Genomic DNA, 25,899 nt, shown 5'->3' with positions numbered 1-25,899 from the left:
CACTGAGGATGCCAAGAGAGTCCCTGAGAATATGCCTCGGATAATAGACATGACTAAAACAGGGACGCGGTGGAATCTGGGCGTCTTGGCGACCTTTTCGAGAAACACAGGTGGCTTATCGGCTCTATGAGGAAAGAACGCGTTTGTTAGAGGACCCAGAGTATTATCTCTGGGCCCTGCTAGCGCCCAATCCATGTACGACTCTCTGAGTGGAGGCTAATGAGGTGGCGAAAGTCTCTCCTACTCCACAACGGATGTGTTGACGATCTGAGGACCCCTGATCTCAGGAGTTGGGTTGGAGTCGGGCATGTGTTCTTGGTCATCTTCTGGCGTTCTCTCCTCTTTACTTGGAATGCCCTCTTCGCCGTCATCCGAGTACTCGGTTCCTCTATCAATCTAGAGATCTCCCAGCTCTTCTATGTCGTCACTGTTGAGTGTAGAATCGCTAAAGCCGTCCAAGTCGACCAGTTCTTCTGTTTTTGTACTCTCAGAGACTCCAAAACCGTGTGGAAAGAGATGGCCAACCGTCAGAACGCTATGAAGATCGCCGATCTGAAGTGTCAAACCCAATGTCGCTGTTCGGGACTCGAACGTAACAAAACCACCGACCTATGTCGAGGAGTTGCTGAAATATGCCGCTAGTTGCATCTCCGCAGCGTTCCTCTTGATGGGGTAGTTGGTTCGGTAGTATATCAGTTCAAATGGTGCTACTGGGGTCCTATCGCTCCGCTGACTGCGAAACCAGCGATATGGGAGGGGTTTGGGTGGTGCCGTTAGGAGCAACGCCGTCATGCTGGGCCCCGCAAGTCCAGGCACACTTGACAGAGGCTTGAAGCCTTGGTATTGCTGTTGTTGTAGAAGTTGATCTTGCTGTTGTCCGATCACCGCTCGCCTTCGGAAGCGGCTGCAAAGGCGCTGACAAGGATGGTGGGACCGTGCTTCGAAACGGGAAAGGTCCTAGCGACGTTACGTTTTGGGGAATGGAAACAGCCGCCTTCAAGTCCGTCTTGATAATCTAGCCCGAGGCTCTCGATGCTGAAAATGGACGGCACGGTAACACCAGAGGCGACAGCAGGAGGTTCATGTCCTTTCTCCGGGCGACACCAGCACTGGGAGATTTCTGGTTTGATGGAGGATCGCGAATTGATGGAAGACGGAAAGGACGAGCTCTTCCTGCTTAGTCTTACTACATGTTTGCGACTTGAACATGATTAGCAAAGCCCTGTTTTGTAGGGCCTTTAGAGCCTTCAAGCAGCTGCCTACATAACCAACCTACCACCACAATGTCTGACCATAATCTCCGACAAAGAGTACGATGACACAACCGAGCAGATATAGCGGATGAGCAACCCATGACACTGACAACCATATGGCGGCGACAATGAGAATCGCCGAGAGCGGTGAGAGACTTACCTCCTGATTCCGGAGTGACAAATCGGACGACATTGAGGACCCGTGGCAGGGGGTGCACGGTCGTGGCTATTGCTGTTGCCATTGCCATGCTTCTGACAGTTGCGTTCGCTGTGTCGACGGTAATTACGGCGGTTGTGCAGTAGTTTTGGTAGATAAGGACCACACTCTTTGGGAGCGGTTCGACGACCGGCTTAGGCCCCTTTTGGTGCACCGATTAGTAGGGTAAGAAAGGCCAAAAATGGAACCCAACCCAACTACATTAAACGTGTCTGTGTGGGCGATATGCAAGGTGGCGAGAGCAAGGCGCTAGTTACTGTCCGTCATCTGTATAACGGAAAGTCTATTTTGTCCTATATATAGCTAATCAAATGCCACACTTTGAACGGAGGTCTTCTTGGCCGTTACCCGGCCGCACGATTATGTTACGCGTCCGTTGAGTAGGTCTACGCGGCATATAGCCAGTATAATTATTGGTCTTGGACTCAAATTTGAAGCTATTTGTATTCTAATAACTGCGTTGTATTCCTGTAATTCTGTATAACAACTACGGCGTTATGTGGGTGCCATGATAATACTGATAATAGTCTGACTGACTCAGAGGTCGAGGACCTTGTTGTTATTACAGTCAGGGGTCAAAAGTCTGGGGCCACCCCACCATCAATTAAACGCGTGAGCAACGCGTTCGCGACCCCCTTAAACTTTCCAAGAACCATTTCTCGCCCAAATGAAGCTCAATTTGAATGAATTCGCGGCCGAATTGGCCGCAAATCGTAGCTCTAACCAGGAGTTAACTCCAGGTATGCGTGCAGCCATTTGCACGCTTGTGGCTGCGGGCCAAAGTGAGCGCTCTGTCGCGACCCTGTTCGGCGTGTCTCGCCATGCCGTCACCAACTCCATTGAGCTCTGGAAAACTCAACGAACCTTTGATTCTAAAGCTCGTTCAGGTCGTCCCGAGGCTCTCACGCGTGCTGAGAAGCGCTATATAATTTTGCTGGTAAAAAAGAACCGCGATTTGGCGAAAAAAGCTCTCGTCAACACCATAGGGAAGAAAATCTCGCCCTCTACTATACGCCGTTGTCTCCGCGCCTATAACCTCCGCAAATGGAAGGCGATGAAGAGGATTCCGCTGTCAAAAGAAGTAGCAATGGATAGATATAACTTTGCCCATGACTGGCTCGAGAATATCGACGAATTCCTACGAGTAAGTGGTACTAAAGTTGTATGATGAATTTATACCTAACGGCTAATCTAGACCATGTTCTCTGATGAGAGTTCCTGCCAGAACAACACCTCAAATCCGACCGCCTGGGTATTCCGTTTCCCTTCCGAGAAGTGGGATAAGAGGTTCATCAACTTGAAGAACCATGTAAAGGCGAATATCTCGATTATGGTCTGGGGATGCGTATGGGTAGGGGGTAGGAGCGAGCTCATCGTTTAGAGCGGGATCTAGAGGCACCACGTAAAGGATATACCTCTAGATCCTATCAGAAAGCATTGGAAGAGGGCCTGCTTCCTTATTACGATGAATCACGGCATTTCCAGCAAGATAACGCGAGGATTCACACTTCTGAATCTACGGAAAGTTGGCTCCATGCCCGGGCGATTTCTTGGATCGAGTGGCCGGCACATAGCCCCGATTTAAACCCCATTGAACACGTCTGGGCACTCCTAAAAAAAAACCTGAAAAGGTTGTTCCCTGATCTATGGAATCTCAAAAAGAACCAGGTCGATATCGTAGAATTCACCAAATGCCTGCGTGCGGCGTGGTGGGCTATAGATCAGGGGCAGATTGACAGACTGATCACTACGCTGCCGCGGCGGTTGGCCGCTGTAAAAAAAGCTCGGGGCTGTTACACAAAATACTAATCTTGGGAACCTGAGCTTTAACGCAGTTATAACCGTTTTGCCGTGCAATGTGCCGTTGTTGAGTTATCGGCTGTTAAAGGTAGTTGTATTTAATGTAGAAGGTTGGGGAATGGCTGGGTGGCCCCAGACTTTTGACCCCTCACTGTACCCACGCAATCTGCCTACGTAACCAACCTTATAGTCTGTCTAGGCCAAACCAAGCTGGTTGGGTAAGTCGCCCTGCTATTTGCATTATCGGCTCTAGCGCCAAGCTGTGTATTACCCAGGATTTCGTGTATGGCACTCTCGGGTTGGGTAATGCACGAGGTAAGCGCCTTGCATACCCAACCTAAGGGCGAAACCAGAAGCCGCCTTAGGGGCCGCAGTGCGCCGCAACACGACATAGCTCCCACAATCGAAGAAGCCTTGGGGTCACTAGACTCCGCGGATAGTGAATTCCAAGATCTAAGTTACAGTAGGACAAGCAGATGGATTTTGGTCTGGTATGCATCCTTTCATGAATCATCAATGGAGCGGTCACAGGGCCAATATTCCCCGCACTTCCCTGCACCGGCTCCCTCCGCATTTGCCATGGCACTAGGCAGCAGCGATGCCTGGTGCCTGGGTGGCTCCGTAGTTTCCACACTCGCCCTATCATCGACGCAGGCTCACGGGGAATCTCTTCGACTCCTTAAATCTTTCCACATCAGCAGCAGCAGACGACATGAACTCTTCCAGGATACGCAAACTCGATACGGACGGTGATGCAGTCTTGGCGACCGTCGATGGCCAGTCGCGTCGCTTCAAACGCCAGAAATTCAATCCGGTATCGCCCTTGTGTAGAGCTTGTCAACCGCTCGACCTCGACAAATCTCTCGACGACGCCTTTCAGCACTTCCAGCTCGTCAAAACTAACCTGATCAAGGGACCGGATGGATTAAGGGCTGCCGCACCTGTGCATAAGGGACCCAATAGTACTTGGCATTTCGAGGATGCCCTGTACATTCACAGTTTTGGGCATCGGCTGGCCCAGGAGTCGGCTTGCCCTCTTTGCACATTCTTCCGGGCCATGAGAGTACAGCCTGGCCAGTATGAGAACTACAAGCTCCTGGCTTGGCCCAGCAGCGAGAGCTGGATGTTTCAGCTGGACGACCTCGACAGAGGCTTAGCTGACATGGAATATACCAATACGGTGTTTATGGCGGTCGTTCCCGATATTCAAGGACTTACCGGAGAGGCTTACGACTGCGACATGATGGAAAGACAAATCCCAGCAATTGGCGTTATCTACCGTCTCCAGGCCGATGAAACCTGGGAGCCGTCCCTGGATGTCTTAGTTCGTCCGCGAGAACTTGCAGTCCAGGCATCCATGCCACTCGCACGTGACTGGTTGCAAGCCTGTAAGGAGCACCATGGTGAAGCATGCAAGAGCTCAGGATCACATCAGCCCATCAATCAAGGCTTCAGGCTTATTGACTGCACGGCGGAGCCCACCACCGTAGAGTCTCAGCCTTGGGGGACCCCATACGCGGCGCTAAGCTACGTATGGGGAACCACTGCTGAGGACATGTTGGATTGGCCTCGAACGGTTCTCGACGCCGTGCTGGTGACGAAGGCGCTGGGTATGAGATACCTCTGGGTCGACAGACTCTGCATCAACCAAAGTGACCCCGAAGAGAAGCGGAACCTCATCAACAAAATGACTGACATATACCAATGCGCGGACATTACTCTGTTTGCGGCCGCCGGCTCCGGGGCCAGCTATGGCCTTCCGGGTGTTGGGTCCACCCCACGCAATGCCCAGCCGCGATACATGCTGGATTCTGGGAGCACGCTGGTTTCCATCTTACGCGACCCTCGTAGAGATGTCATGGAGTCTGCTCACTGGACACGAGGATGGACTTACCAGGAAGGAGTTCTCTCCAATCGCCGCTTGGTTTTTACAGACAACCAAATGTACTGGGAGTGTAATCACATGGCAACTCAGGAGAGTCTTGCGACGATACTCTGGCATCAATCGGTGAACGAAAGTGAGGAAGATCATTCGACGACGATGGCAGATTTCATGATTGGAGGCATTTTCAAGGGCCATTTGTTCAGCGGTGGTCCATTTGGCGAGCACGAGTCAATCAATCCGTCCGATGACCCTCACCAATTGAGTTACGGCTTTGCGCAGCCCGTGGAAATCGGCGTCCGCTCTCAGTTCCGCGGGATCGATGAGCATATCCGCGACTATTCCAAGCGTCGACTAACCCACGGCACCGACTCACTGAACGCGTTTCTTGGCATAACCAATGCGTACACGCGGCTTCCGGATTTTTATCTTCTGCACGGTCTTCCTCTTTGGATGGGGAAAGTTGCCGGCTCGTTCTCTGGTGCACAAATAACGTTTGGTCTGACCGTCAGCGCCTGGTATCATCTTGGGAGTGGCATACAGAGAACATTCACCTGTGAGGCGTCTCGTCGGAGAACTCACTTTCCCTCATGGTCCTGGGCCGGGTGGGACGCTGGCGAAAGGGGCGCGATAACCTGGCGATCGCCTCCACAGTTTGAACATGCTGCTTTGACCGCAGATCTGATCAAGTGCGGCCGCGAAGATGCGTGGCCACTATGGGCCGCAGATGTGCATCTATTCAACCAGGGACAATTTAGAGATAATCGACCTCCGGCCAAAACGGTTAGGTTAAGAGACTGCGTAGGTGGCATAACACTGGAGACGGAGAAACCAGACCTCATTATGCTCCAGAATCCATAGGTGTTGAAGTATTTCAGGCGTGTTTTAGTCGACACCGACAGGAGTCCTGGGTCAACATTCATGTGGCAGCGGCAAGTGGGAAGAATAGGGAGAGCCAAGATCGGAATTGGCGAAGGCGCAGAGTGGGATGAGAAGCGACACCGAATTGCTGGTCGACTTTGTTATATTGGAATGAGTGTTCAGATGACCGAGGAGGATTGGGAAGCGAAGCACACCAGTGGAGAGATCATCAGCGTGCTCATGTTTGCATCAAGATATCCCTATGAGGCAAACAGTGGGTACGGGACTGCAAAATTCATAACTCTTCGCAAGGCGCACGAAGTAGCAGGGAGGAAATGGCAGATATGGGAGAGGATTGGGGTACTTTCGCTGACTATTCCCAAGCAGTCACTCGATAAATGCAAAACGGAAGAGAGGTTTCTACGGGAGATACCTGTCCGGCGAGACGAGTCTATCATTATAATAGAATAAAAGGAGAGAGTCTTTGCTATTCTATTAGATACGGCGGAGTTGGAAAGAGAGCAAGCCAAGCTACATCGATATTATGTTTTCCTGTAGTTAAGCGATTTTCTTACGCCGCTTCTGGGGGCCTTGTCAAAGAACTTTCGCATTTCCTCAGCTGTGCTACCCCGCATTTTCGGCCGTCGTCGGAGGAAGGGACAAAAAGGACGATCAGTAGTATATCCACGTGTGCCAGGTGGTAGGTGATTCTGTCAGACTGCAACAGCACTTTTAGGATTGTGTGCACCAGAGTAAATTGCTTCTATTCCTCTGTTCCAGTCTTTCCACAAAAGACTCTCTCTTATACTTCTTTATGTGGCAATTACATGATGAATCCCAGTGGCGAAGATTACGCATCGTAGGTTCCAGCACCTTCTAGGCCATTCCATCTGACAGATTCAGCCGCTTAACTGCATTTTAGCGCCAAAAAACGCCCGTGCGATCAGCACGTTAAAAGATCCTACCATATGCACTGTCGGCCCCGCCGAAGGAGGCCATGAAAAGAGTGCCAAAAAGGGTCTTAAAAAAGGTCAAAAATTCGAAGAAAAGGTTTAAAGGAGGGTTTTAATCGGGGCTCTAAAATGGCTCGAAAAGCAAGGTAAAAGGTGGTTTTATTTGCGAGTTATTTTGGCTTATGGCCCACAAGTCTTGCTTTGCGGCTGGCCCGTAGCTGCTTACACAACTTGTCAATGGAGCAGCCAATTGCTGCTGTTGAAGATGAACTATGCGGACGGCAGCTTCCTCGCTCGTACGCTGGGCTCGCACAATCCGCTGAACCTCCTTAATAACTTCGGACAGTAAAGAATACCACTACAGTTCAGTCTACCGGCCGGCCCGCCACCGGTTCCCCCATCTCCGATCAAGAGTAGCACGGCCGGCCCGCCCTGGAGGCCAACAGTCCACTCACGCCAAAGGTCTGCCACCGTCCTGACTGTACGGCTCATACGGTACTGCGGCGGCTGTTCCTCCCCTCCTTCGACCGGTAGCCAGCTAATTGTGGGAGCCGGGCTGCAAAGGTGGCTAGTAGCAGAGCCATACTGGCTTTGTTCATCTGGGCCAGCTCACGGCCTAGCCACAGGGCCAGCTCCCGGCCCATCTATAGGGCCAGTTCGTTGGCCCGCTTCGGCTAGGACCGGCTGTGGAGCGGTTGCTTGTATATGGACTGTAAGGCCAGCAGAAAGGATATTGTGGAGCTTATTAAGGGCTCGGACTGGCGGAGGGATGAATCCGACAGCGAAATTAGATGCCCCTAAACAGCAAGGGGCTTATGCTCACGGAGAAGTCAAATTATGTGTATTACCAATCAGTGCATGTCCACTAGTGCTGATCTGCTGGTTTTCGGAGACTTCTTTCCAAAACCCCACCGCAACTACAGGGTGGACAGAGTCGAAATGGGGACTCAAGCTTACAAATTCAGACACATATGGGCAAAGGTAAGATTAAACATAATAAAGGGTCCCTGGGCAGTAAGAGCAATGCATTACCAATCAACACCATCTAATTTTCAGGAGCTCAGAAGTATTGCATCGGTTGCCAGTTAGACTTCATGTTGACGATAAATTGCCTAGATATTCCACCTCTACACCAGTATCCAGTTTCCCGGTTCAGCAAATACCTCTCAAAAGCAAATCAGAGTGCGCCCCCAAAAATGAAGCTTTCTCATATCCTCTCCCTCATCCCTCTCTTCCTCATGGGCACCCCGAGCGGCGCAACACGTCTCTCATCCGGCCTTACGGACCGAGAAGCCATCATCGACACCGTCCTCGCCTTCGGGCAGTCCCTTGACGACAAGAATGAGTCCCTCATGCGCTCCGTCACCACCCAAGGCATAATCTTTGACGGTACCCTCTTCGCCGACATTGGCCTCGGCGCGCCCGAGCCTCTCGTAGGTCAGGACGTCGTTGCGTCATCTCTTCTCGGCGTCTTGACCATGGCCACGTCGCATCATCTCGGCAACTTTCGTATCCAGCCTCTTGACTTGAACCGTGCCAACCTCACTGTCTACGTCTTAGCCCATCACCACAAACAGCTCGAGGACCCGAGGCAAAATCCGCGCAACCTCTACGTGATGGGTAACCGGTGGCAAGCGGCCGTGGTGAAGGATAAGGGGAATTGGAAATTGGGATGGCTGAAGATCTTGCCGGTTTGGCAGTCGGGGAACATTGCGGTGATGGGTCTGGAGGAGTAGCTATGATGTGACACCTACTTAACGAGAGGCGCTTATTTCATGGGATAGTGTCAGAAAGGCTACACTAAAATAGGCCTGGCTGCAACAGGGCCGGCACAGACCAACGCAATTTGACCGCTTTTTCACGGGTCAATTGAGGGCCCCGAACCTGCCTGCGCAGGTGCATTTTCTTCTTCCATACATCAATCAATTCACACACTGAATACCCTCAATCTAACTGCTCTGCACACCTCTTGGCTTCTGAGAGATAGGAGGATTCGTAAAACGCTGTCGGGTGACCGGATCGAAGCTCCATTCATTTTGGTTTATCGGCGCCGTGCAGCCGACTTCGCGAGGGAAGTTTAGCAGGGATATAGCGTTTACGGTGAGATTGCATTGACCTCGATTCAGCGCCAGTAATTTCAATCGCCAGTTTAGGCATCAAAGGGTAGCACTTTGCAGAAGTGCATATGCACGGCCGTGAAATGCTCCGCATTTCTATATTTAACCCAGACTTCTTCTTATGATTAAAGCAAAGCAAAAGATTCAATCATACCTATTTCAGGCCTATAGCGTCCACATATTATGCTACAGAAGGACGCGGTATAGGACAGACCAGCCAGCGATGGAGCCGCTAACGACAGCGGCAACGTCACCTGTCAGATTAGCCACGTCAAGGCGTAACCTTGACTGTGGCGCGGCTCCACACCAGGGGGTGTGGGCGCGCCTCAAAAGCAAAGATTTCCAGAGCAATCAAGAGAGCCAGAAACGGGCAACACACGAAAATATACAAGCCAATTGAGCCTACCAACCGTGCGAGTGACTAAATCTAACAGAATTCATCGACTCGTTTTGCTTGGTCTGGATTTAGGAATGAGATTGCCGTGCTGCCATCATGGCAACTAGCTGAGTCTTCCATCGCGTTACGTCTAGAAGTTGAAGATGTGGCCATGTGGGGAAATTCACACAAACAGGCGCGTATCAATTGCACTCGTTCGCACCACACTCGAATGCGGTATAGCGGGCTTAGAGGGAGTCTGGTGTGATAATACTAGTCTCCAATGCGGCATAGCGGGCTTGGAGGGAGACTGGTGCGAAAACACCAGTCTCCAATGCGGTAAACCTGAGCGGGCTTCCAAGGGGCACAAACGCCAGATTTGGTAAATAATGCCGAAGAATACCCACCCTACTAGACGAAGATCCCTCGGACATGCAGCTGCTCCTCCGTATACAGGATGATTCGACCCCACACATCGTAGCCAATTGAATCAGCTTGATGACTGGTTGTTCAACTAAGAGCGTATCGACTCGCGAGGCCAGGGGCTAGATTAGAACTGGAGGGAGGAGCTCTTACACCGGCGGCGCGTCACAGGCGGCTGTAATGGCTGCGCGGGAGGCCATCGCTAAGGCAGATGCGTGAAGTGACTTCTTCCAGATGCGGTTGAGTTCGACGTAAGTGCATTTGCCGTAAGCGTGTCCGGTGTATATATCGCACGAGTATGGCATCCGTGAAGGTTGGGGAGCACATCGATAGGTGTATGTCGTTTGCTCCTAGCAATATATAATTGCTTGGGAAAGTTTTATATACGGGAAAAGATTGACTTGTATACGGTATTGTAACGTGTCCAATATGAGTAATACTTAACTGACCCGTGAAGTACGTGGTTTTCCGGACCCGGGTGCTTTATCGTGTGACACACCTGGAATTCGCTCTTGGGCATGACTGGTGCGACTATACCAGTCTCGAATGCGGTATAGAGGGCTTGGGAGGAGACAGCCAGGATATAGGGATTAACCAACCCACCCACACCATTTGGATCTACAAGTACAGGTATTTAAAGAAAGGAGCGCCGATACGAGTTATGGACGGGACACCACCACGAAAACGGGGGCCGGTGGCACTTATTTTAGTAACTCTTTTAAGTCATATAACCTATTTGATAAGCGAGTTAGCCATGATAAGCAAGTTAGCCACCTTATTAACGAGACCGGGTAGCGTGCGCAGCCAAATGCGATAAGAAATTGATAAGATCACTAACAATTTACTAACATCTTTTTGCTTGTGCCCCACCAAATCTCGTTAAGGTGGCCAACTCGCTTATCATGGCTAACTCGCATATCATGAACGTTAGTGTATTAATATGGTATTTAAGATAGTTGTCTTAATAAAGGAGTTCCAAGCAAAACCAAAACTTCCAAGATAATCTTTACGGCTTAGTTGCTTTACGTCTTGGAGAAGGCTCAACGTCTTGGACAAGGCTCAACGTCTTGGAGAAGCAAGCGGGGACCCAGCCAACCTCGAGGGAGGTGATACCAACCAACAACATATAACCATTCTGCTTTCGGTTTTAGTGAAAAATCTTAGGTCAAATCGGGCTAGAGAACCGCGAGCGGAACCCTTCGCGGGGCGCTAGCGTCATGGTTAGCGGCGGAGCGATAAGACTACCCAATGACAGTTATTACCATTCCGTCGGTACGCCCTATTCCCCTTTCAGACATCGACCACGGCGTACGTACATGCGCAGACGATCACGAGTACGCTCATCCATCCCACCATCGTGTTCGCTCCATAGCCCCCATTCAATCGTACGATGGAATTAGCTCGCACACCTTTATCACTTCTGTCCATCTCAAGTTCCAGGGCGCGTAGATGGTCGAGCATAAAAGGAGCGGCAATCTTTGCCACGAAAATCTGTACAACGCAAAGCGGCGCGGCACAACATATCGCCACATACCGCAACACAACATCTTAATACATACCGTCCCGTATCATAGCCCCACTCAATATAATACTCTCTGATGGAGCATACGGGTTCAGGAATGCCGCCCTTGACGCCCTTGGCGATGGGCCCGCACGATACTAGCACCTTTACCGTTGACGACTATTCTTATCCTATCGATGGGTCTACTCAGAGCATACCTAAGGGGGAGACCGATGGGTGCTTCGTCGATCAGACCCAGGTGAGTACATTCCCTCCCATTCCAGTATTATCAATCGTTGGCCGGTTAGCTAACTCCTACCGAAAGACCCACTTCTTCGTGCATTCTTCCCAGGATGGAGTCATCAACAGGGAACCAGGAAGTAGTTATCGGAAGAGAAGGGCCCCAGAGGAGTTTGAGCGGCCGTATATCTATGGATGGGAAGACTGCGACAAGCGATACGGTACATTCACCCACCTGAACCATCACGTAGAAGCGAAAGGGCATGGGAAGAGACGAGAGTCGAAAGGTGAGGGCTCCTTACCCAACTAGACTCATATTAGAACTAAATTTGTCATAGATTTCCGACACGTTCGCGAGGAGCAGCGAAGACGACGTAATGTAGAAAGGTCGGAAAGGCTGAAGCAGCGACTTGGGCCAGCAGTTCCAATGGAAACCAGCGCCACGAGCAGTGAGGAAGTCGCTCCGAGCTGTCACGGTCGCCACAGGGCTCATGTGACAGGATTGATTCTATTGGCTGCATTGTGCTTAGGGTGTGGCCTGTGCGCACTGAGCACCACTACCTATTTCTCCGCGCCCTACGCGGACCCGGCGATAGATTCCTTTCTCTTCCTTAGCTTTAAATCCACATTCGTTGCTGCCTTCAACCATTGACATCCCTACTACGTAAGGCGGGCCGTCACACGAGCCTCCTATACACCCCTATTCCTATTCCATCTTTCGAAGAACAAGGACCAGCGTATCTAAACCAGCTGATGATATTTATGGCTGAGAACGAGCCACAGTCTAATACTTGTTGGATTGGCTATTGTCAGATGGACAAGGGTTGCATGTGGAATAGAGCTCATCCCAGCTGAGCTCTGGTGTGGTCATCCGAGGTGAAAAGAGGCTCAGGGGAGCTGAAATGAAGTGGCCAGTTCAGCTGGTGTGGCTACTTTTGCCACCACCATTGCCACCATTTACAACTATAATGGAGGCCCTCTGGCAGGACCAAAAAGAACAAGGAGGGAGATCAATGAAGAAAGTTGAGGTGCTGAATCCAACAATACTTGAGTTAATCGGCTTACGAACGAAGGTTCAGCAGAGATACAGTTTGGAACACAGAAAAGTTTCGATAATAATAGCCTTGATAACATAAATCGAGCACCATATTCAAACTATCCCCACATAGACGGGAATATATAATAGCGGTATAGCTCGTAGAGACTGGGATAGGTAACCTATTTTGTATTCTGTTCGTTAAAACACGCTGCCAGCTGCCACACTTTCCCCAGACGCCCTGCCGAATAAAGAACGGGAATGCGGACGCCACATGCAATCTCAGACTTGGCCTGGCTTCATCAGGCCGCCGCCGCATGTTGCCGCGTTGACGTTTGTGTTAGAGGCAAGTTCAAGCCGTGGGATTTCCCTGTTGCGTGTACCATACCTATGGAAGCGTCTCCAACAAGGCGACAGTCAGCTAGCCATTACCCAGCTTAGCCAAGAAGTAGCCGACTGTTCCTCGAATCTTGCCGTCACCATCACCCTGGGCGCCGCGTGAGTAGACCTTCACTTTTCAGGGTTCTCAGACGAGATTTCGATATCTTCGCTGACAGCTGTGTGAATCAGCACAATCACCGCGACGAGAGCTTTCCCAACCGAATACACGACCGTTGCCGATACCGAATTTGCGACCGTGATCGCCTCTGTGATGCGTCCCGTCATTGTGATTCCATAGCTAGTGAGTTTCAGGGCAGAGATGGGTATCAGGTGTGGGTAGTTCGGTGTGCAACCATGTTGCACAGCATCAGTAGTCCATTTTAATTAAGTCAGGTGGGGGACTTTTGGAACACCCCTGCCTATGGAACAGCCCCTGAATCGGACCCCGCACAACACCACAAACTTCAATTGCCAACAACTGATGAAGTCTTCAGTATCGGATTCTCCTGATTCTTCTCTTTCAGAATAACTAAGGTCCTTTCTGCCAGCCTCTCTCTGTGAGGCACGAACCTCCTCAATTCCAGCGAACTGCGTATTAGGGTCGACTTGGACCTTCCTTCTCTTTCGGCCTCTTGTGCGTTCTAGGCTTTTTTCTGCAGCCTCCAATTGATGCGCCGTATTGGCTAGTTGGAAAACCACGTAATCGAAGGCTTTTGCGGCCTTGTGTATGAAAAGTCGGTCGTTGGCAGTCCGTTTCTGGCCGGCTAGAAAAACCTGCCCCTGAATACGGAAATCCTTCGGCTTTTTAGGGGTAAACCATATAGGCCGGCCCTCCGAGTTCTTATTTAGAATGGGGTTATGGACCTCTTGAAGGTCTATAGAAACCGTAGAGGTCAGTTGACCAACGTCGCCGTTAGAATTCTTAATAACAAGGCCGTTGCTTAGGGGCTTCCTGAGGCTGACCGGCCAGAGGCCTGTAGCTTTCCAGCCGGCTTTGATATTAGATTCAGTCATTCCATAGACCCTGGCTTGCCGGTAGCATTCTAGGAAGACCCTCTTTTCAGCAACAGTGCCTTCGTCGAAGCCGGAAACAACCTCGTTATGCTTGGCTCTGTACCGGGCTTTTAGAGGGCCGAAAACCGATAAATCCAGGGGCTGGAGAACGTGGGAGGTGTGGGCTGGTAGAAATAACAATTGTACGTTATTAGAAAAGGCTAGCCACATGAATTCTTCGGTGGTATGACTACCGTGGCCATCTAAAATAAGGAGGCGCTTCTCCGAGGGGGTAGCTGGCCGAGTATCTGGAAGAAAGATATTGCGGGGCCATGCGACGGCAGTATCATCGTCAGACCAGCCGTTTTCAGTGGGTTTCCACTTCCAGCCCTTAAATGGCTGTAAATCGCGTGGATACCATTGTTGTTGAAGGCTTCCACCTTTGAAAATGACGACTGGGTTCAAATACCGGCCGTCAGCGGAAATACATTCGATAATCGAGGTCCAAATTCGGTCTCCTTTCTTCTTTTTCTGGAATTTCTTTCTTTCCTTAGATCCAACAACCAGGCCGTTATCTCCAATGCCAGAAGCAATGCCAGTTTCATCCATATTATACCTATGCTTGGCTGGAATAGCCTCCACGCCTGGAGGCTTCAAATAGTCAAACCAAGGCCGGATAACGGCCTCACAGGCTCGATCAGCACGGTTTGCATGGATTCTCCGAGGCCTAATTGTAGAAATAGATGGATTTCTAGCCAAAAACCGGCTAGTCCAGCGTTTTCCGAGGGTCTCGTTATCTTCGAGCATTCTTCTAGCTAGTTTCCGAATTTGGGCGTGGGTTGGAGGGTGACCGAGCGACCCTTGGAATAGAATCCATTCGGTTAAGCGTTCTTCCATAGCCGGAGAAAGCTTTTGATTAAGAATTTGGGCCTTGGAGGCTGGCTCGGAACCACGAGCCCGATTAAAGAGAGTAGTAGGGGGGATGCCGTGATTTTCAGCAGAGCTACGGAGTAAGCCGGTTTCTGCATACTCTGCCAGCGGATTCTGCAAATCCAACTAAGTATATCGCTTCATCTTTCATTTCTCAATTGAATGGAGAAAAGAAGATAAGTATTGAAGCAGAATTGGTCGAGTTGCAAGCGATTGAAATAGGTGAGTTGGGTGGCGAGCGGCAAGTCCTTGATGACAAACCTTGTTCCAAATCCAGGGGTGTTCCATAAGCAGACCACCTGACTTATTTGTCAGACTGCAACAGCACTTTTAGGATTGCGTGCATCAGAGTGAATTGCTCTCTTCTCGTCCTTCAGTCTTTCCACAAAAGACTCTCTCTCTTATACTTCCTTATGTGGCAATTACATGACGAAACCCAGTGGCGAAGATTACGCATCATAGATTCCAGCACCTTCTAGGCCATTCCATCTGACAATATTACGAAGAGACTGGTTTATTTTGGCGGGGGAGCTGGCTAGAAAGTTAAAGGTACCGCACGGACCACCCACAACGGATTGATAGCTATCCTACCACCGAAACAAATTCTCGTGATAATTCTAAAATTCTCGTGATAATTCTATATTTCGATGTTCATGGTCTAATTGCGCTCTTAGCCTGCGGCGCTTGGAGCCTGCGGCTTATAAAGCGTCCGTCCTACTCCCAGATACCAATTAGGAATCCCCCCTAAGGCGTTCCTTCCTTCGACGGCCTTACGATATAGCAAGGCGGTATTTAACGGCTTAATACGTCCGAGGATTATCTGATCGACCAGTCCCCGTTGTCCATTTCGATACGGACGTAAACTGGCCAATCCCGATGCGAGAAACTTCGGCACCCTCACGGTAATATAGAATACAGCCTCTCTACGCCACCTCCGGCTCGCAAGCTCGCCTACGGTGGCTCCGTTCAGCTGAATAAACTGGTCGAACCCACCTGCGGTTGTACCGTACGACCGAAACAGGAAACCGATGGTGAGATTTCTGGCTGGAAAAGAATCAAAAAACTCCTCAACCACCTCTAAACTGGTCGAACGCACCTGCGCTCGCTCGAAACCCTCAGCCAAGAGCGACGGATCGGCATCTTGCCCGCGCTCCCGACGCTCGAGCACGATATCATGACAAGGAACCGGAACCAGAATCCGTGCAACCGCAACGTCAGATCCGATGCAACGCAACCGACACACGCCTCACTCAACCATGTCCTTCCGGTTCTGGTGAAAGACGTCCATAATGACCTCCTCGGCGGCTTTGAAGTCAATCCCCTTGACCCGCTCCTTGAGCAGCGCCCTCGTCTTGAGCGTCTGCGCAGCGACGTCCCTCCACGGCCAGCGCGCGCCCGGAACCACAACCCCGCCCTTGCCCGGCGGCACAACAGCCTCCTGCGGCGCCTCGACATCGAGCAGCGCCCCGCCCTCCTTGCGCACAACACCATCCACAATAACCATGTCCACATCGCGCTCGCTGGCGTGCAGCACGACGGCCGCGAGGGGGTCCTCGTCGGCGGCGGCCAGCATAGACGGGCTGTCGGTGGCGAAGACGACCAGGTCCGCCTTGAACCCGACGGCGATGCGGCCGAGCTGGCCCGCCATGCCCGCCGCGCGCGCGCCGCCCAGCGTGCCGACGTTGAACGCGTCCTCGACCGTCGGCCCGACGGAGCGCGCCCACCGCCCCCCGTTATTCTCGAGCGCCGCGCCGCGCTCGCACCGCGCGTGCTGCAGCGCCAGCCGCATCTGGCCCGGCAGGAACCCCGTGCCCCAGCTGTGGCAGTCGACGCCGAGGCTGGCGTGGGCGCAGAAGCCGTCGCGCAGGGCGAGCGGGGGCAGGCCCATCTGCATCTCTGTAGCGGGGGTGGTGGAGATGCTGGCGCGCGACGCGGCGAGCAGGGCGGCGTCGGCGGGGCGCGGGAAGTTGTTGTACGACACGAGGATGTCGGCGCCCAAGAGCCCGTGGTGCTCGAGCTGCTCGAGCGCCGACGGCGCGCTGCTGCCGTACATGGGCCCGTTGATGCGGTGCGTCGTGATCAGCTTGGCGCCCGCCCCGCGCACACGCGCGAACAGGTTCGCCAGCGCGTCGGGCGCGTGGTAGAAGCTGTCGATGGCGTAGCCCAGCTGTATGCGCCCCGATGACCACGGTGCCTGTGCGGCCAGCGCGACGAACTCGTCGATGGATGCCGCCGACGTGTAGTCCTGTGAGAAGCTCAGCGACGACCACCCGTGCACCGTCCGCGGCGGCAGGTAGCAGTACACGGAGCGGATGCCCGACGTGATGAGCGCGTCGATACAGCTCTTGTCTGGGTGCATGTTTAGATTCCGTCTGGAGTCATGGTTCGCATTTGGAGGGGGTCGGCATGTGACAGGTCGGCATGTGACAAGTCGGCATGTGACAAGGACGACATACGATGATCAGGGGACGGCGCTGGGCTCGAGTGATCGACCACGGTGGTAGTGCCGGCATCAATGGCCTCCATGGCTCCGCTGAGCTGACCCCAGAACATATCCTCGACCGTGTATTCGCACGCCACAAAGTTGCCGGCGGGCAGGTACGAAATCAAAGTGTCGTTGCCATGCTGGCCTTTGAGGGGCGTCTGGTAGAGGTGGTGGTGGGTGCTGATGAAGCCGGGGCTCACAATCTTGCCGCGGCAGTCAATCACCCGGGTGGTCTTGGACTCGTCCTCGCCGAGCTCGATGTTCTCGCGCATCTGGCTGATGATGCTTCCGTCGATGAGCAGGTCGCTGACGCGAGGCTGCACATGGGAGCTCTCGTCATGGATGAGCAGCGTCGCTCCGCGAAGCAGGATCTTGGTCATGGCGGAATTCGTTGAATGCCGACTATCAAGTGGTTGCCTTTGTCTTGCCTTTGTCATTATCAAGCTCATTGCACATCGTGGCGACCAATGCAGTGTGGTATAAATATCTGGAGTTGAAGGATTCAATGTCTGTTGGATCCAATGTCGGATTCAACACCCCTCCTCTCGCGTCTTTCGCCTCCAACTCGCCCTTTGCCTCGCTGGTTGGTCGCTTAGGGCCCTCGGAACCCGCTCGTTCGCCGTTACCTCCTAGCTTAAATCCGCCGTTGGTGCACGGTCCTCAAACGCCCAAAGATTCCAGTCTAGATCTAGGCTCTGCAGTCAAAATCGAAAAGAAAAGTTGTGGCCGTCAACATAATGATCTCACGATGGTCACACTGGTATCACGAAATGCAGAGAAACTGGAGTTTTCGGAAGAGAACCGGATGTTGCTTTGGAAATCACCAGACTTGGCACGGCACCCAACAAAACAACTCTCCGGCCCTTCCAACCAATCAGACAATAGTTGACTGTTTTGTGTTGGATGACCCAGGTTTAAGACCAAACGCGACGGGGACAACCTCGAAATAGGCACTGTCGCAAGTTGGTCGGACTGGTTAGTAATCGCGAAGCCAGCTGAGACTTCGAAAGAGGAGCAAACAAAGACTTTGCGACTCCCTGGAAACTAGAAGGTGCAGCAACTCGCACCAAACCAAGTTCTCCAATTGAGACCTAAGCCTCGAATTAGGCCAAATATCCGGTTCTTAACAAGGGAGAAACTAGCTTGCATTTCCCATAAAGGAGGTTAAATGGTCACATTCCGACACCGTGTAAGTTCCATATAATAGGAATCGAAATACACAATTTCCAAAGAGTTAATTACATTTGTCAAACTGAACCTGCCTACGCCTCTTTCTTCTCCCGTCTCTTTCTTCTCCTGTCTCTTTCTTCTCCGTCTCTCGCAACCTCCAATTTGTCTCTCGTGAGATGTCTTATTGTAAGGACTGTATGAGATACCGGGGTAAAGAGTCAAAGACTTCTCCTGAGGCCCAAAACCATTCAATTTCACAACAGTGTAAGATGTCACAGGAAACCCAGATCTTCCGGCCTAGACAATAAAATGCATGAAATGCCAGCTGTTGACGGTGTTCGGCCGGCGTCGATGCCATCTCTTGACAGGTTCACGCGTTCTGGAAGTGAGTCGATTCACACCAATTCTTGCCAATTTCCAAGGTTTTATTCCAACACTCTTGCGGTTGTTCAAGCTGGGATCCCCGCATCCCAGGCCTCGGTTGGGAAGGACGGGACTGCCTTAATTGCCCGCGCGTCCGGATCCGACGCCCCGGGTAAATTAAGCACACATTAGGGTTGCTCTCGGATCCCGACTTGGATATATAGCCCCTCGCCGGATATACAGGCGCTTTCCTAATCGGCAACGACGCAACTCGCCTACCGAAGAAGTGTAAAAAGTCGAACGGCCAGACAAGGCGACGCAGCGCCCCCAAGACGCAGCTGGCTCGCACAAGCACTTTATTCTCCGATCCCCCCATCCGAAACAAGGCCCTCGGGCAGGACTCGAGTATATGAAGGTTTATTTGGGCCACATTGGCCCACCGCACATTCAGCCTCCGATGAGGCCCCAGCGACCGCCGACCGCGTCATTGGAGCGATGCGGCTACGGATACCGGCTGGATAATAACACGGCCTACTAAAGTGCACGATCTAAAGCATCTCCCCGGTATTCCCCCCGCAATATAGACTTGGACTTTCATTGTGGACAAAGTCTACTTCGTCCGGGGCAAACCCCGGATCGTCGATAAGAAGCAGCCCAGCGCGCATCCTTGAGCCAGACTTTTGCTTCTCCATCGCGTCGACATTCCCCGTAGCATTTTTCCCCCGCAATCCCAACAGACCTCGCGCCAGCCAAGATCGCGCCGCCATGTACACTTCAGTCCTCCTCTCGGCCATGGCCATGGCCGGCCTTGCTGTCGCAGGGCCCGTTCAGGTCGCAGAGCGCCAGACGGCCAAGCTTAAAATTAGTCCGTCTCACCCCAAAATGCCATCTGATTGTACCCATTGGATTTGACCGGCTAACGCCGTCGCAGTGCCTCTTGGAGACAGCATCACTGAGATTACGTGCTGGCGCGCGTTTGTGTGGGACCAGCTGGCCGACGCCAAGCTCGCCGACCAGGTGCAGTACGTCGGGTCGCAGAACAGCAACCCGCAGAACTGCAAGCCCACGACGGCCAACTGGGACCAACACCACGAGGGCCACTCGGGCTGGCTCGCCATCGACATTGCCAACAGCTACCTGACGGGCTGGTTGCAAAAGACCCCGGCCGACATTGTCATGTTCATGCTGGGCACCAACGACGTCTTCCGCGGCCACAGCACCACCGAGATCATTGCCGCCTACACCAAGATGGTCAACATCATCCGCGCGTCCAACCCCAAGACCAAGATCATCGTGAGCTGAATCCCCCAACGACAGCAGCCGAATCCCCGAGACTGACAGCTTCGCAGGTCGACCTCGTCATCCCCCTCGGCACCGGCTCGACCTCGGGCATCACCAGCCTCAACGCGGCCATTCCGGCGTGGGTCAAGGGCCTCAACTCGACCGACTCGCCAATCGTCATTGCCGACTGCAGCCAGGGGTTCCCGACGTCGGACCTGCGCGACGGCGTCCACCCCAACATTGCCGGCGACCGCATCATCGCGTCGCGCGTGGGGCCCCTGCTGCTCAACTACGTGCGGCAGTCTCTAGGCAAGACCGCCTAAAGTGGAAAGCGGTGTTGTTGTTTTCACAAGACAATAAATGGCTTTGCAGGTCGGCGAAATGACTGCTAGTGCCGCGGAGAGTGTCTGAGAGAGAGGGGAAATTTGTTGATTCAAAGTACATATTTGCCTGGCGGCGATGAGACGCCAGCAGAAGGAATTGTCTATTCACACACACACACACACCAAGGTAAATACAACTGGTTTTTTTTTGTGAGACCCGCAATGAAAGAGGCCGAGGCCAGGCTTCATTGCGTACGCTTTAAGAGATATGCTCATGGTGATACAAGAACAAAAGTCAGTCTAATTACAATCCAATCAGCAAAAATACCGACTAGGAAAGCCTTTGATAGGCGTTTATAGGAGATAGAAAGGCCCCCAAGATTCTATAACAGGGATTTTTATCGCCATTGCCTCCCTAGATGAAAATCCTTCAGGGCTATCCGTCAGGTACTAAGGCCTGTCAAGTCTTAGAAAGTCACCCGTTAATAGACAAACTCGGCCCTTCCCCAGGCAGTAATAATGCAGAACGTACCTTCTAATAGGACACCTCTGCATTGCACCGTCGTGCCTGCTATTTTCTTTTCCGTTTTGAGAATTTCGCTTGGGGTTCTAACGCACGATTCCGCCATGCTTCTCGAAAATTTCTGTCTGTTCTTTGGCAAACAAGGCTCGAACACGCTGACACACTAACTGAGAAACCTTTCAAATGTGGAAAGTCCCCAGCTAACAAACAGTGATGGGAGTGTATCGCGACAGCTTGAACTCAAAAGTCCGGGTTCACATGCGCATGTCTCTTCTCGTCCACACCCTCTATGCCAATAGAGTTGTATCACCGGCTAACTTACGAACCTTGCCGCCGCCATGTAAGGTGAAAATTTTGCTCAGGCATTTAAGCGCCCAAATATCTGGCCGTACAGAACTTCGCTCTTTGCCAGACGGATAACCACGACGTATGCGTACACAAACTCCATATACGGCCATACCTGCAAAAATGGGCGACGACAACTATTTAATGTACTTGCGGGGTTGGTGGCAAGGCGCGCATCGTCGGGGTCGTGAGCAGCATGGAGGGGGAACTCAAACGACGGAGCACAGGGCCGAAATTCTGAGCCAGAACATTGCCATCGTCCAAACCGATGACAAGCCACCAGAGGTCGTTGTAGTACGCAATATCTTCCCATTTTTATCTCGTTGGCAACCCCAAACTCGAAGTCACTAACACGCTAAAATTACAGAAAATGGCCTTGAGAATTCATCCCGACTCTGCCCGCCCCGCAGAGACGGCGGAGGACAACGATCGCGAGTTTGAGAACGACCGGTGCGCTGCGGCCGCAAAGCTGCACCGAGCGGAAATGGCTGCCGTCGAACAGGAACACCGAGAGGCACTAGCAGCTGTGCAGCAAGCGGCGGCTCTAGACAGGTGTGAGTGAGAGCAAAGGATTTACGATAATCGGCAGAAATATCTTCCAGAGGAAATGCCTTTCACCGAATCGTGGCACCAGGGCCACGTGGGTGGGGACCCCCGATACACCTTTGCTGCTGCGAGGGAATTCTCTCAACATGACAAAGAAATGCATCACGAGCACGAGCACTCTTGCTGCGAGGAGCATATGGGTGCAAGCAAAGGTTGGCAACATTGTCATGCGGCCGAAGGAGGATACATAGACGAGTTTCGGAAAAGTGCTGCCAAACAGAAGCGGCGAGAGGAATTCGATACCATCGAGCGCCAGCATCGAGACTTTCGAGAGAAACTGGCTCTCGTCAAGAGGCAGCATCGAGATAACCTGGCTGCCGCCGACCAGCAGCATCAAGACAAACTGACTCTCGCCAGGCAGCAGTATGAAGACGAACTAGCTGCCAACGACGGCCGGCATCGGTTGGAACTAATTGACCTCAAATACTAAATAAAAAATAAAAAAATTGCGGTGAATCTGACAACTCCGAGCGCCAGCATCGAGACTTTCAAGTGAAAGTGGCTCTCGTCAAAAAGCAGTACAGAGATGAACTAGCTGCTGTCGAGAGGCTGCATCTAACCTAGCTGTCGCCAGACAGCACTATGAAGAGGAACTGGCGGCCAACGACCGACTGCATCGGGTGGAACTAGCTATCCTCAAAGACCGGCATCTGGTGGAACAAGTCTCGCCGCTGGGCCTCGTAGTCGCCGTCTTGATGGTCATTTTGGGGCTTTTGTATTGGCTGCGCCGCCGCCAGTGAAGAGGAAAGAGAACCGATTGATGCAGGGTTAGGGTTGTGTTGCGTGCATGCATTTACGACGGCCGCGCTTTGCACCATCGATTTTTGTAGCGAAATAAAAAAAAAAGAATTACGCAAGACCTGGCGCGCGCACGGCCTGCCAACGACGGCAAAAAAAAAGAGAAGCGGACAAACGATAATACTCTCCGATACGGGGAATCGAACCCCGAGCTTCGCGGTGAAAACGCGATATGTTGACCGTTACACTATATCGGATGTGGCGGGTCATGGTAAGACTTGGAACGCCTTGTTGGATGGAAAGTCTTGTCAGACCCTGGCTTTAAGTAGCCTGGCCCTCTTTGCTCTCCCGTTTCCTGACTCGAGGAGACTTTTTGCGTGCAGTGCTGTGCCTCGAATATCCACTCTTTGTTGCGCGTGAAACGAACAGAAAGACCCATCGAGAGGCGCAGTCGGTGGAGTCCGTCGTGACATTGGGTTTAGCATGCGGCGCAAGCAACGCAGGGAACAACCCTCCCAGAAAAGTGTGACGGGATTGTCAATAATAGCGGTAGAAATATCAGGATTTCTAGTCTCTAATTAGCCGAATCGAAATATAATCCGATCCCTCGGTATCTCTGAGTAGGGGACTTTCAAATATTTTGAACGGCCTTGGTACCTTACGGCTCACCCGAAGGCTTTTCCCCAAGGGAGGTAAAAGCCCTTAGAATGCCAATTTCAGAATCCTAGATGCCTATTTATTCTCTAAAATACCGAAGTATTAAGTTGCTACATGCTCCCACCGTCGCATTCAAAACACCCTTGAACCAATATCCTATTCAGGGGGTGGTGCGCCCCTAGGATATAAAGAAAAAATAAAGGAGCCGTGGTACATGTAGGTCGCTTCTCTGTAGAACTTAACTCCTTCGTCGACTCTAGACAGGGCGACCCACTTATGCAATCGCCCCCCTTTGCAATCGCCCACCACCATCACCGCCCACCACAAGAATCGTCAAAATACTCAATTGTAGGCCAAATTCTATAGAAAAAAGTACATTCTAGTCCTCGTCAATCGCCCTATATTGCTCAAGCCCACGGGCGATAATTTCTTCAGCTTCCTGGACCAAGTGTGCAGGCCTGGACTTGGTCTTCTTGGATCTCTTCTTGGGAGGCTTTTGACTAGCTTTTTGAGCCTCGTCAATTTCGTCAATAGTAGCAAATCTGTCGTTGGCGTCTATTTTGACCCTTTTACGTGAATAGGGTTTTTTGGATTCCAACTCGTTGGCTAAGAAGTCGTTTTTTGCCTTCAAAGCAGCGATTTCCGTATTCTTCTGATCAAGTGCCCTCCCTACCTTCGTCAACATAGTCCTGACGACCCTATCTCGGGGACTAGTGGCCGTCTTGGCTAAGCCCTGTTGCCTGCGGACGTCGTGACTACCTTGAGGTGTATTGAAGAGGTCGTTCCGGGTTGCCCGGGTCTTCCGGGGTGGTGTGGATGGGGGGACTGGTTTTGCAGCTTCGTCCCGGACCGCCTCGGGGTCGTCAAGTATACGAGCGGGTTGGAAAGGCCAGATTCCAGTCTTCCGGAAGCCGGATATGATATTCCGGGCTGACATACCCTGCGCTGAGGCGTCCCGGTAGCAAAAAAGGAAGCGTTGCTTGTTGATAGGTGCTGAGGCTGTGAAGGAAGCCAATTCGAGGGTTCTTTGGCGAAAATAGGACTTCAAAGCCGAAAAGACAGACCGGTCGAGTGGCTGGGTCTTGTGAGAAGTGTGTGAAGGCAAGTATAGTAGGTGTACGCGGTTTCTTTTAGCTAGAAGCATAAAGTCTTCGTCGATATGAGTAGCGTGTTCGTCGAGGATTAATAGGCGCCAATCGTCCTTCCTTTGGGGCTTTGTTTGAGGAAGATATACTTCCTTGAGCCACATAAGAGCTATTTTCCTATTGCTCCAGCCTGTGGGCGTACAGTCGTACTTCCAGGTCTTGAGGACTGGTAGTTCCTTGAAGTTATCCGGGAAGTGTTGGCCTTGTAGATTTTCACCCGTAAAGATCACTACGGGCGTCAATCGCTTGCCCTCAGCGGTACCACACTCGATAATACTGACCCAGGTCGTTGGATCAGGGCCAGTCAGGACTGCCCGAGATGTGAGGGCATCGCCAATCACCTTCCCAACCGTAGTTTCCGTCTCTTGCATGCCATGTTCGTCCATATTGGCGATATTCGCAGGTACCAGCTTCTTGTCCTTAATTACAGCTTCTTGTCCTTAATTACAGCTTCCAAACGATCAAAAAAATGCTGGAATCTCTCACGGGTAGATCCTTTGACTCGAGACCGTTCTAATAAGGTACCTAACTTGGCCTTTACCCTGGGGTTGCGGGTAAAAAACCGATCTACCCAGCGCTCACCAACTCGCCCAGGGAGCCCGGCTTCGTTCAGGATCGCTTGTGCGAATCGTCTTAGCTGTGCACGACTTGGGGCACGCCCTGCAGCTTCCTCCTCAAGAGCCCACTCGGCGACGAAGGCTTCCTGGCCGTCAGTTAACTTCTGGGTGTTTTTTTGGGCTTGTCGTGGATCCTGTTGTCCACGGCGTCGTCTGCTGAGGGTGGATTCAGGGATCCTATATAGGCGCGCTACTTCCTTCTGCTGAGCGCCCTGATCAATAGCCTCAATAGCCTCGGCTATTAGCCGCTCTCGTACGCGTCGAACCATCGTATTTTGAGCCTATTCCGACCAGTATTGAGGAAGTTGTTGGTGGTGGAAGGTAGAGAGTAGGAAGTTGGCGGTGTGGGGGAAAAATTGCAAAGTGGGGCGATTGCAAAGGTGGGTCACCCTGTCTAGATGACAAGAGGCCGACCGAAATGCAAGTCTGGATATTGAGAGAACCCTTAATCAGTCACCAATCGGTCAAACGGAGCGAAAAGAACATACCTAAGAGATTGGCTGACTAGACACGACCAGCATAGCGAGAGGCTTCAAAGCTTGGTTTTCGTTCAATTTGGCCTGGTTTCTGTCTCTCTGCACAGAGCAGAATAAGAGCGGACAGAGGCCGACAGGCTGTAGAAGTGTTAGCTGGATTGGAAGCCGTATTGGAGGCCGCAGAGAGAGAAATCGAGAGGGGGCCTT

At 52.0% G+C, this 25,899-nt stretch overlaps 7 protein-coding genes and 1 non-coding gene across 8 annotated transcripts; 6 read left to right on the top strand and 2 right to left on the bottom strand.

Moving 5' to 3' along the window:
- Window positions 1-2,164: 2,164 nt before the first annotated feature.
- B0T26DRAFT_629979 (uncharacterized protein) lies at window positions 2,165-2,482 on the top strand (the record flags this gene model as incomplete). The annotated part of the gene is made up of 1 exon (XM_060436263.1): window positions 2,165-2,482. A coding segment is annotated over one exon (318 nt), but the record flags the coding sequence as incomplete, so codon positions are not given.
- A 1,500-nt stretch (window positions 2,483-3,982) lies between these two features.
- On the top strand, window positions 3,983-6,013 carry B0T26DRAFT_745178 (heterokaryon incompatibility protein-domain-containing protein; the record flags this gene model as incomplete). Its single annotated transcript, XM_060444526.1, has 1 exon — window positions 3,983-6,013. The coding sequence occupies one exon, from the start codon at window positions 3,983-3,985 to the stop codon at window positions 6,011-6,013; it is 2,031 nt and encodes a 676-aa protein (XP_060301965.1).
- A 2,149-nt stretch (window positions 6,014-8,162) lies between these two features.
- On the top strand, window positions 8,163-8,702 carry B0T26DRAFT_669536 (uncharacterized protein; the record flags this gene model as incomplete). The annotated part of the gene is made up of 1 exon (XM_060439066.1): window positions 8,163-8,702. One exon carries the CDS (start codon window positions 8,163-8,165, stop codon window positions 8,700-8,702), a length of 540 nt encoding a protein of 179 aa, XP_060301964.1.
- Window positions 8,703-11,026: 2,324 nt separating this feature from the next.
- Window positions 11,027-12,170, top strand: B0T26DRAFT_682811 (uncharacterized protein). Its single transcript, XM_060440762.1, has 2 exons — window positions 11,027-11,642; window positions 11,709-12,170. The coding sequence occupies exons 1-2, from the start codon at window positions 11,481-11,483 to the stop codon at window positions 11,931-11,933; spliced, it is 387 nt and encodes a 128-aa protein (XP_060301963.1). The 5' UTR covers window positions 11,027-11,480; the 3' UTR covers window positions 11,934-12,170.
- Window positions 12,171-16,209: 4,039 nt separating this feature from the next.
- B0T26DRAFT_736139 (amidohydrolase) lies at window positions 16,210-17,828 on the bottom strand (the record flags this gene model as incomplete). Its single annotated transcript, XM_060443290.1, has 2 exons — window positions 16,210-17,312; window positions 17,420-17,828. 2 exons carry the CDS (start codon window positions 17,826-17,828, stop codon window positions 16,210-16,212), a joined length of 1,512 nt encoding a protein of 503 aa, XP_060301962.1.
- Window positions 17,829-19,746: 1,918 nt separating this feature from the next.
- On the top strand, window positions 19,747-20,585 carry B0T26DRAFT_669534 (carbohydrate esterase family 3 protein; the record flags this gene model as incomplete). Its single annotated transcript, XM_060439065.1, has 3 exons — window positions 19,747-19,846; window positions 19,913-20,274; window positions 20,331-20,585. The coding sequence occupies 3 exons, from the start codon at window positions 19,747-19,749 to the stop codon at window positions 20,583-20,585; spliced, it is 717 nt and encodes a 238-aa protein (XP_060301961.1).
- Window positions 20,586-21,576: 991 nt separating this feature from the next.
- On the top strand, window positions 21,577-22,799 carry B0T26DRAFT_745174 (uncharacterized protein; the record flags this gene model as incomplete). Its single annotated transcript, XM_060444525.1, has 7 exons — window positions 21,577-21,599; window positions 21,681-21,747; window positions 21,821-22,011; window positions 22,088-22,211; window positions 22,280-22,461; window positions 22,531-22,551; window positions 22,634-22,799. The coding sequence occupies 7 exons, from the start codon at window positions 21,577-21,579 to the stop codon at window positions 22,797-22,799; spliced, it is 774 nt and encodes a 257-aa protein (XP_060301960.1).
- A 183-nt stretch (window positions 22,800-22,982) lies between these two features.
- B0T26DRAFT_t3 lies at window positions 22,983-23,054 on the bottom strand. The gene has a single exon. It is a non-coding gene; the product is annotated as a tRNA-Glu (tRNA).
- Window positions 23,055-25,899: the final 2,845 nt, after the last annotated feature.

The sequence above is a fragment of the Lasiosphaeria miniovina genome (assembly GCF_030549165.1).
Source record: "Lasiosphaeria miniovina strain SMH2392-1A chromosome Unknown B0T26scaffold_1, whole genome shotgun sequence".
Taxonomy (NCBI): Eukaryota; Fungi; Ascomycota; class Sordariomycetes; order Sordariales; family Lasiosphaeriaceae; genus Lasiosphaeria; species Lasiosphaeria miniovina.
The sequence above is the reverse complement of the archived record's forward strand: the minus strand, read 5'-3'. Positions and strand labels throughout refer to the sequence as shown.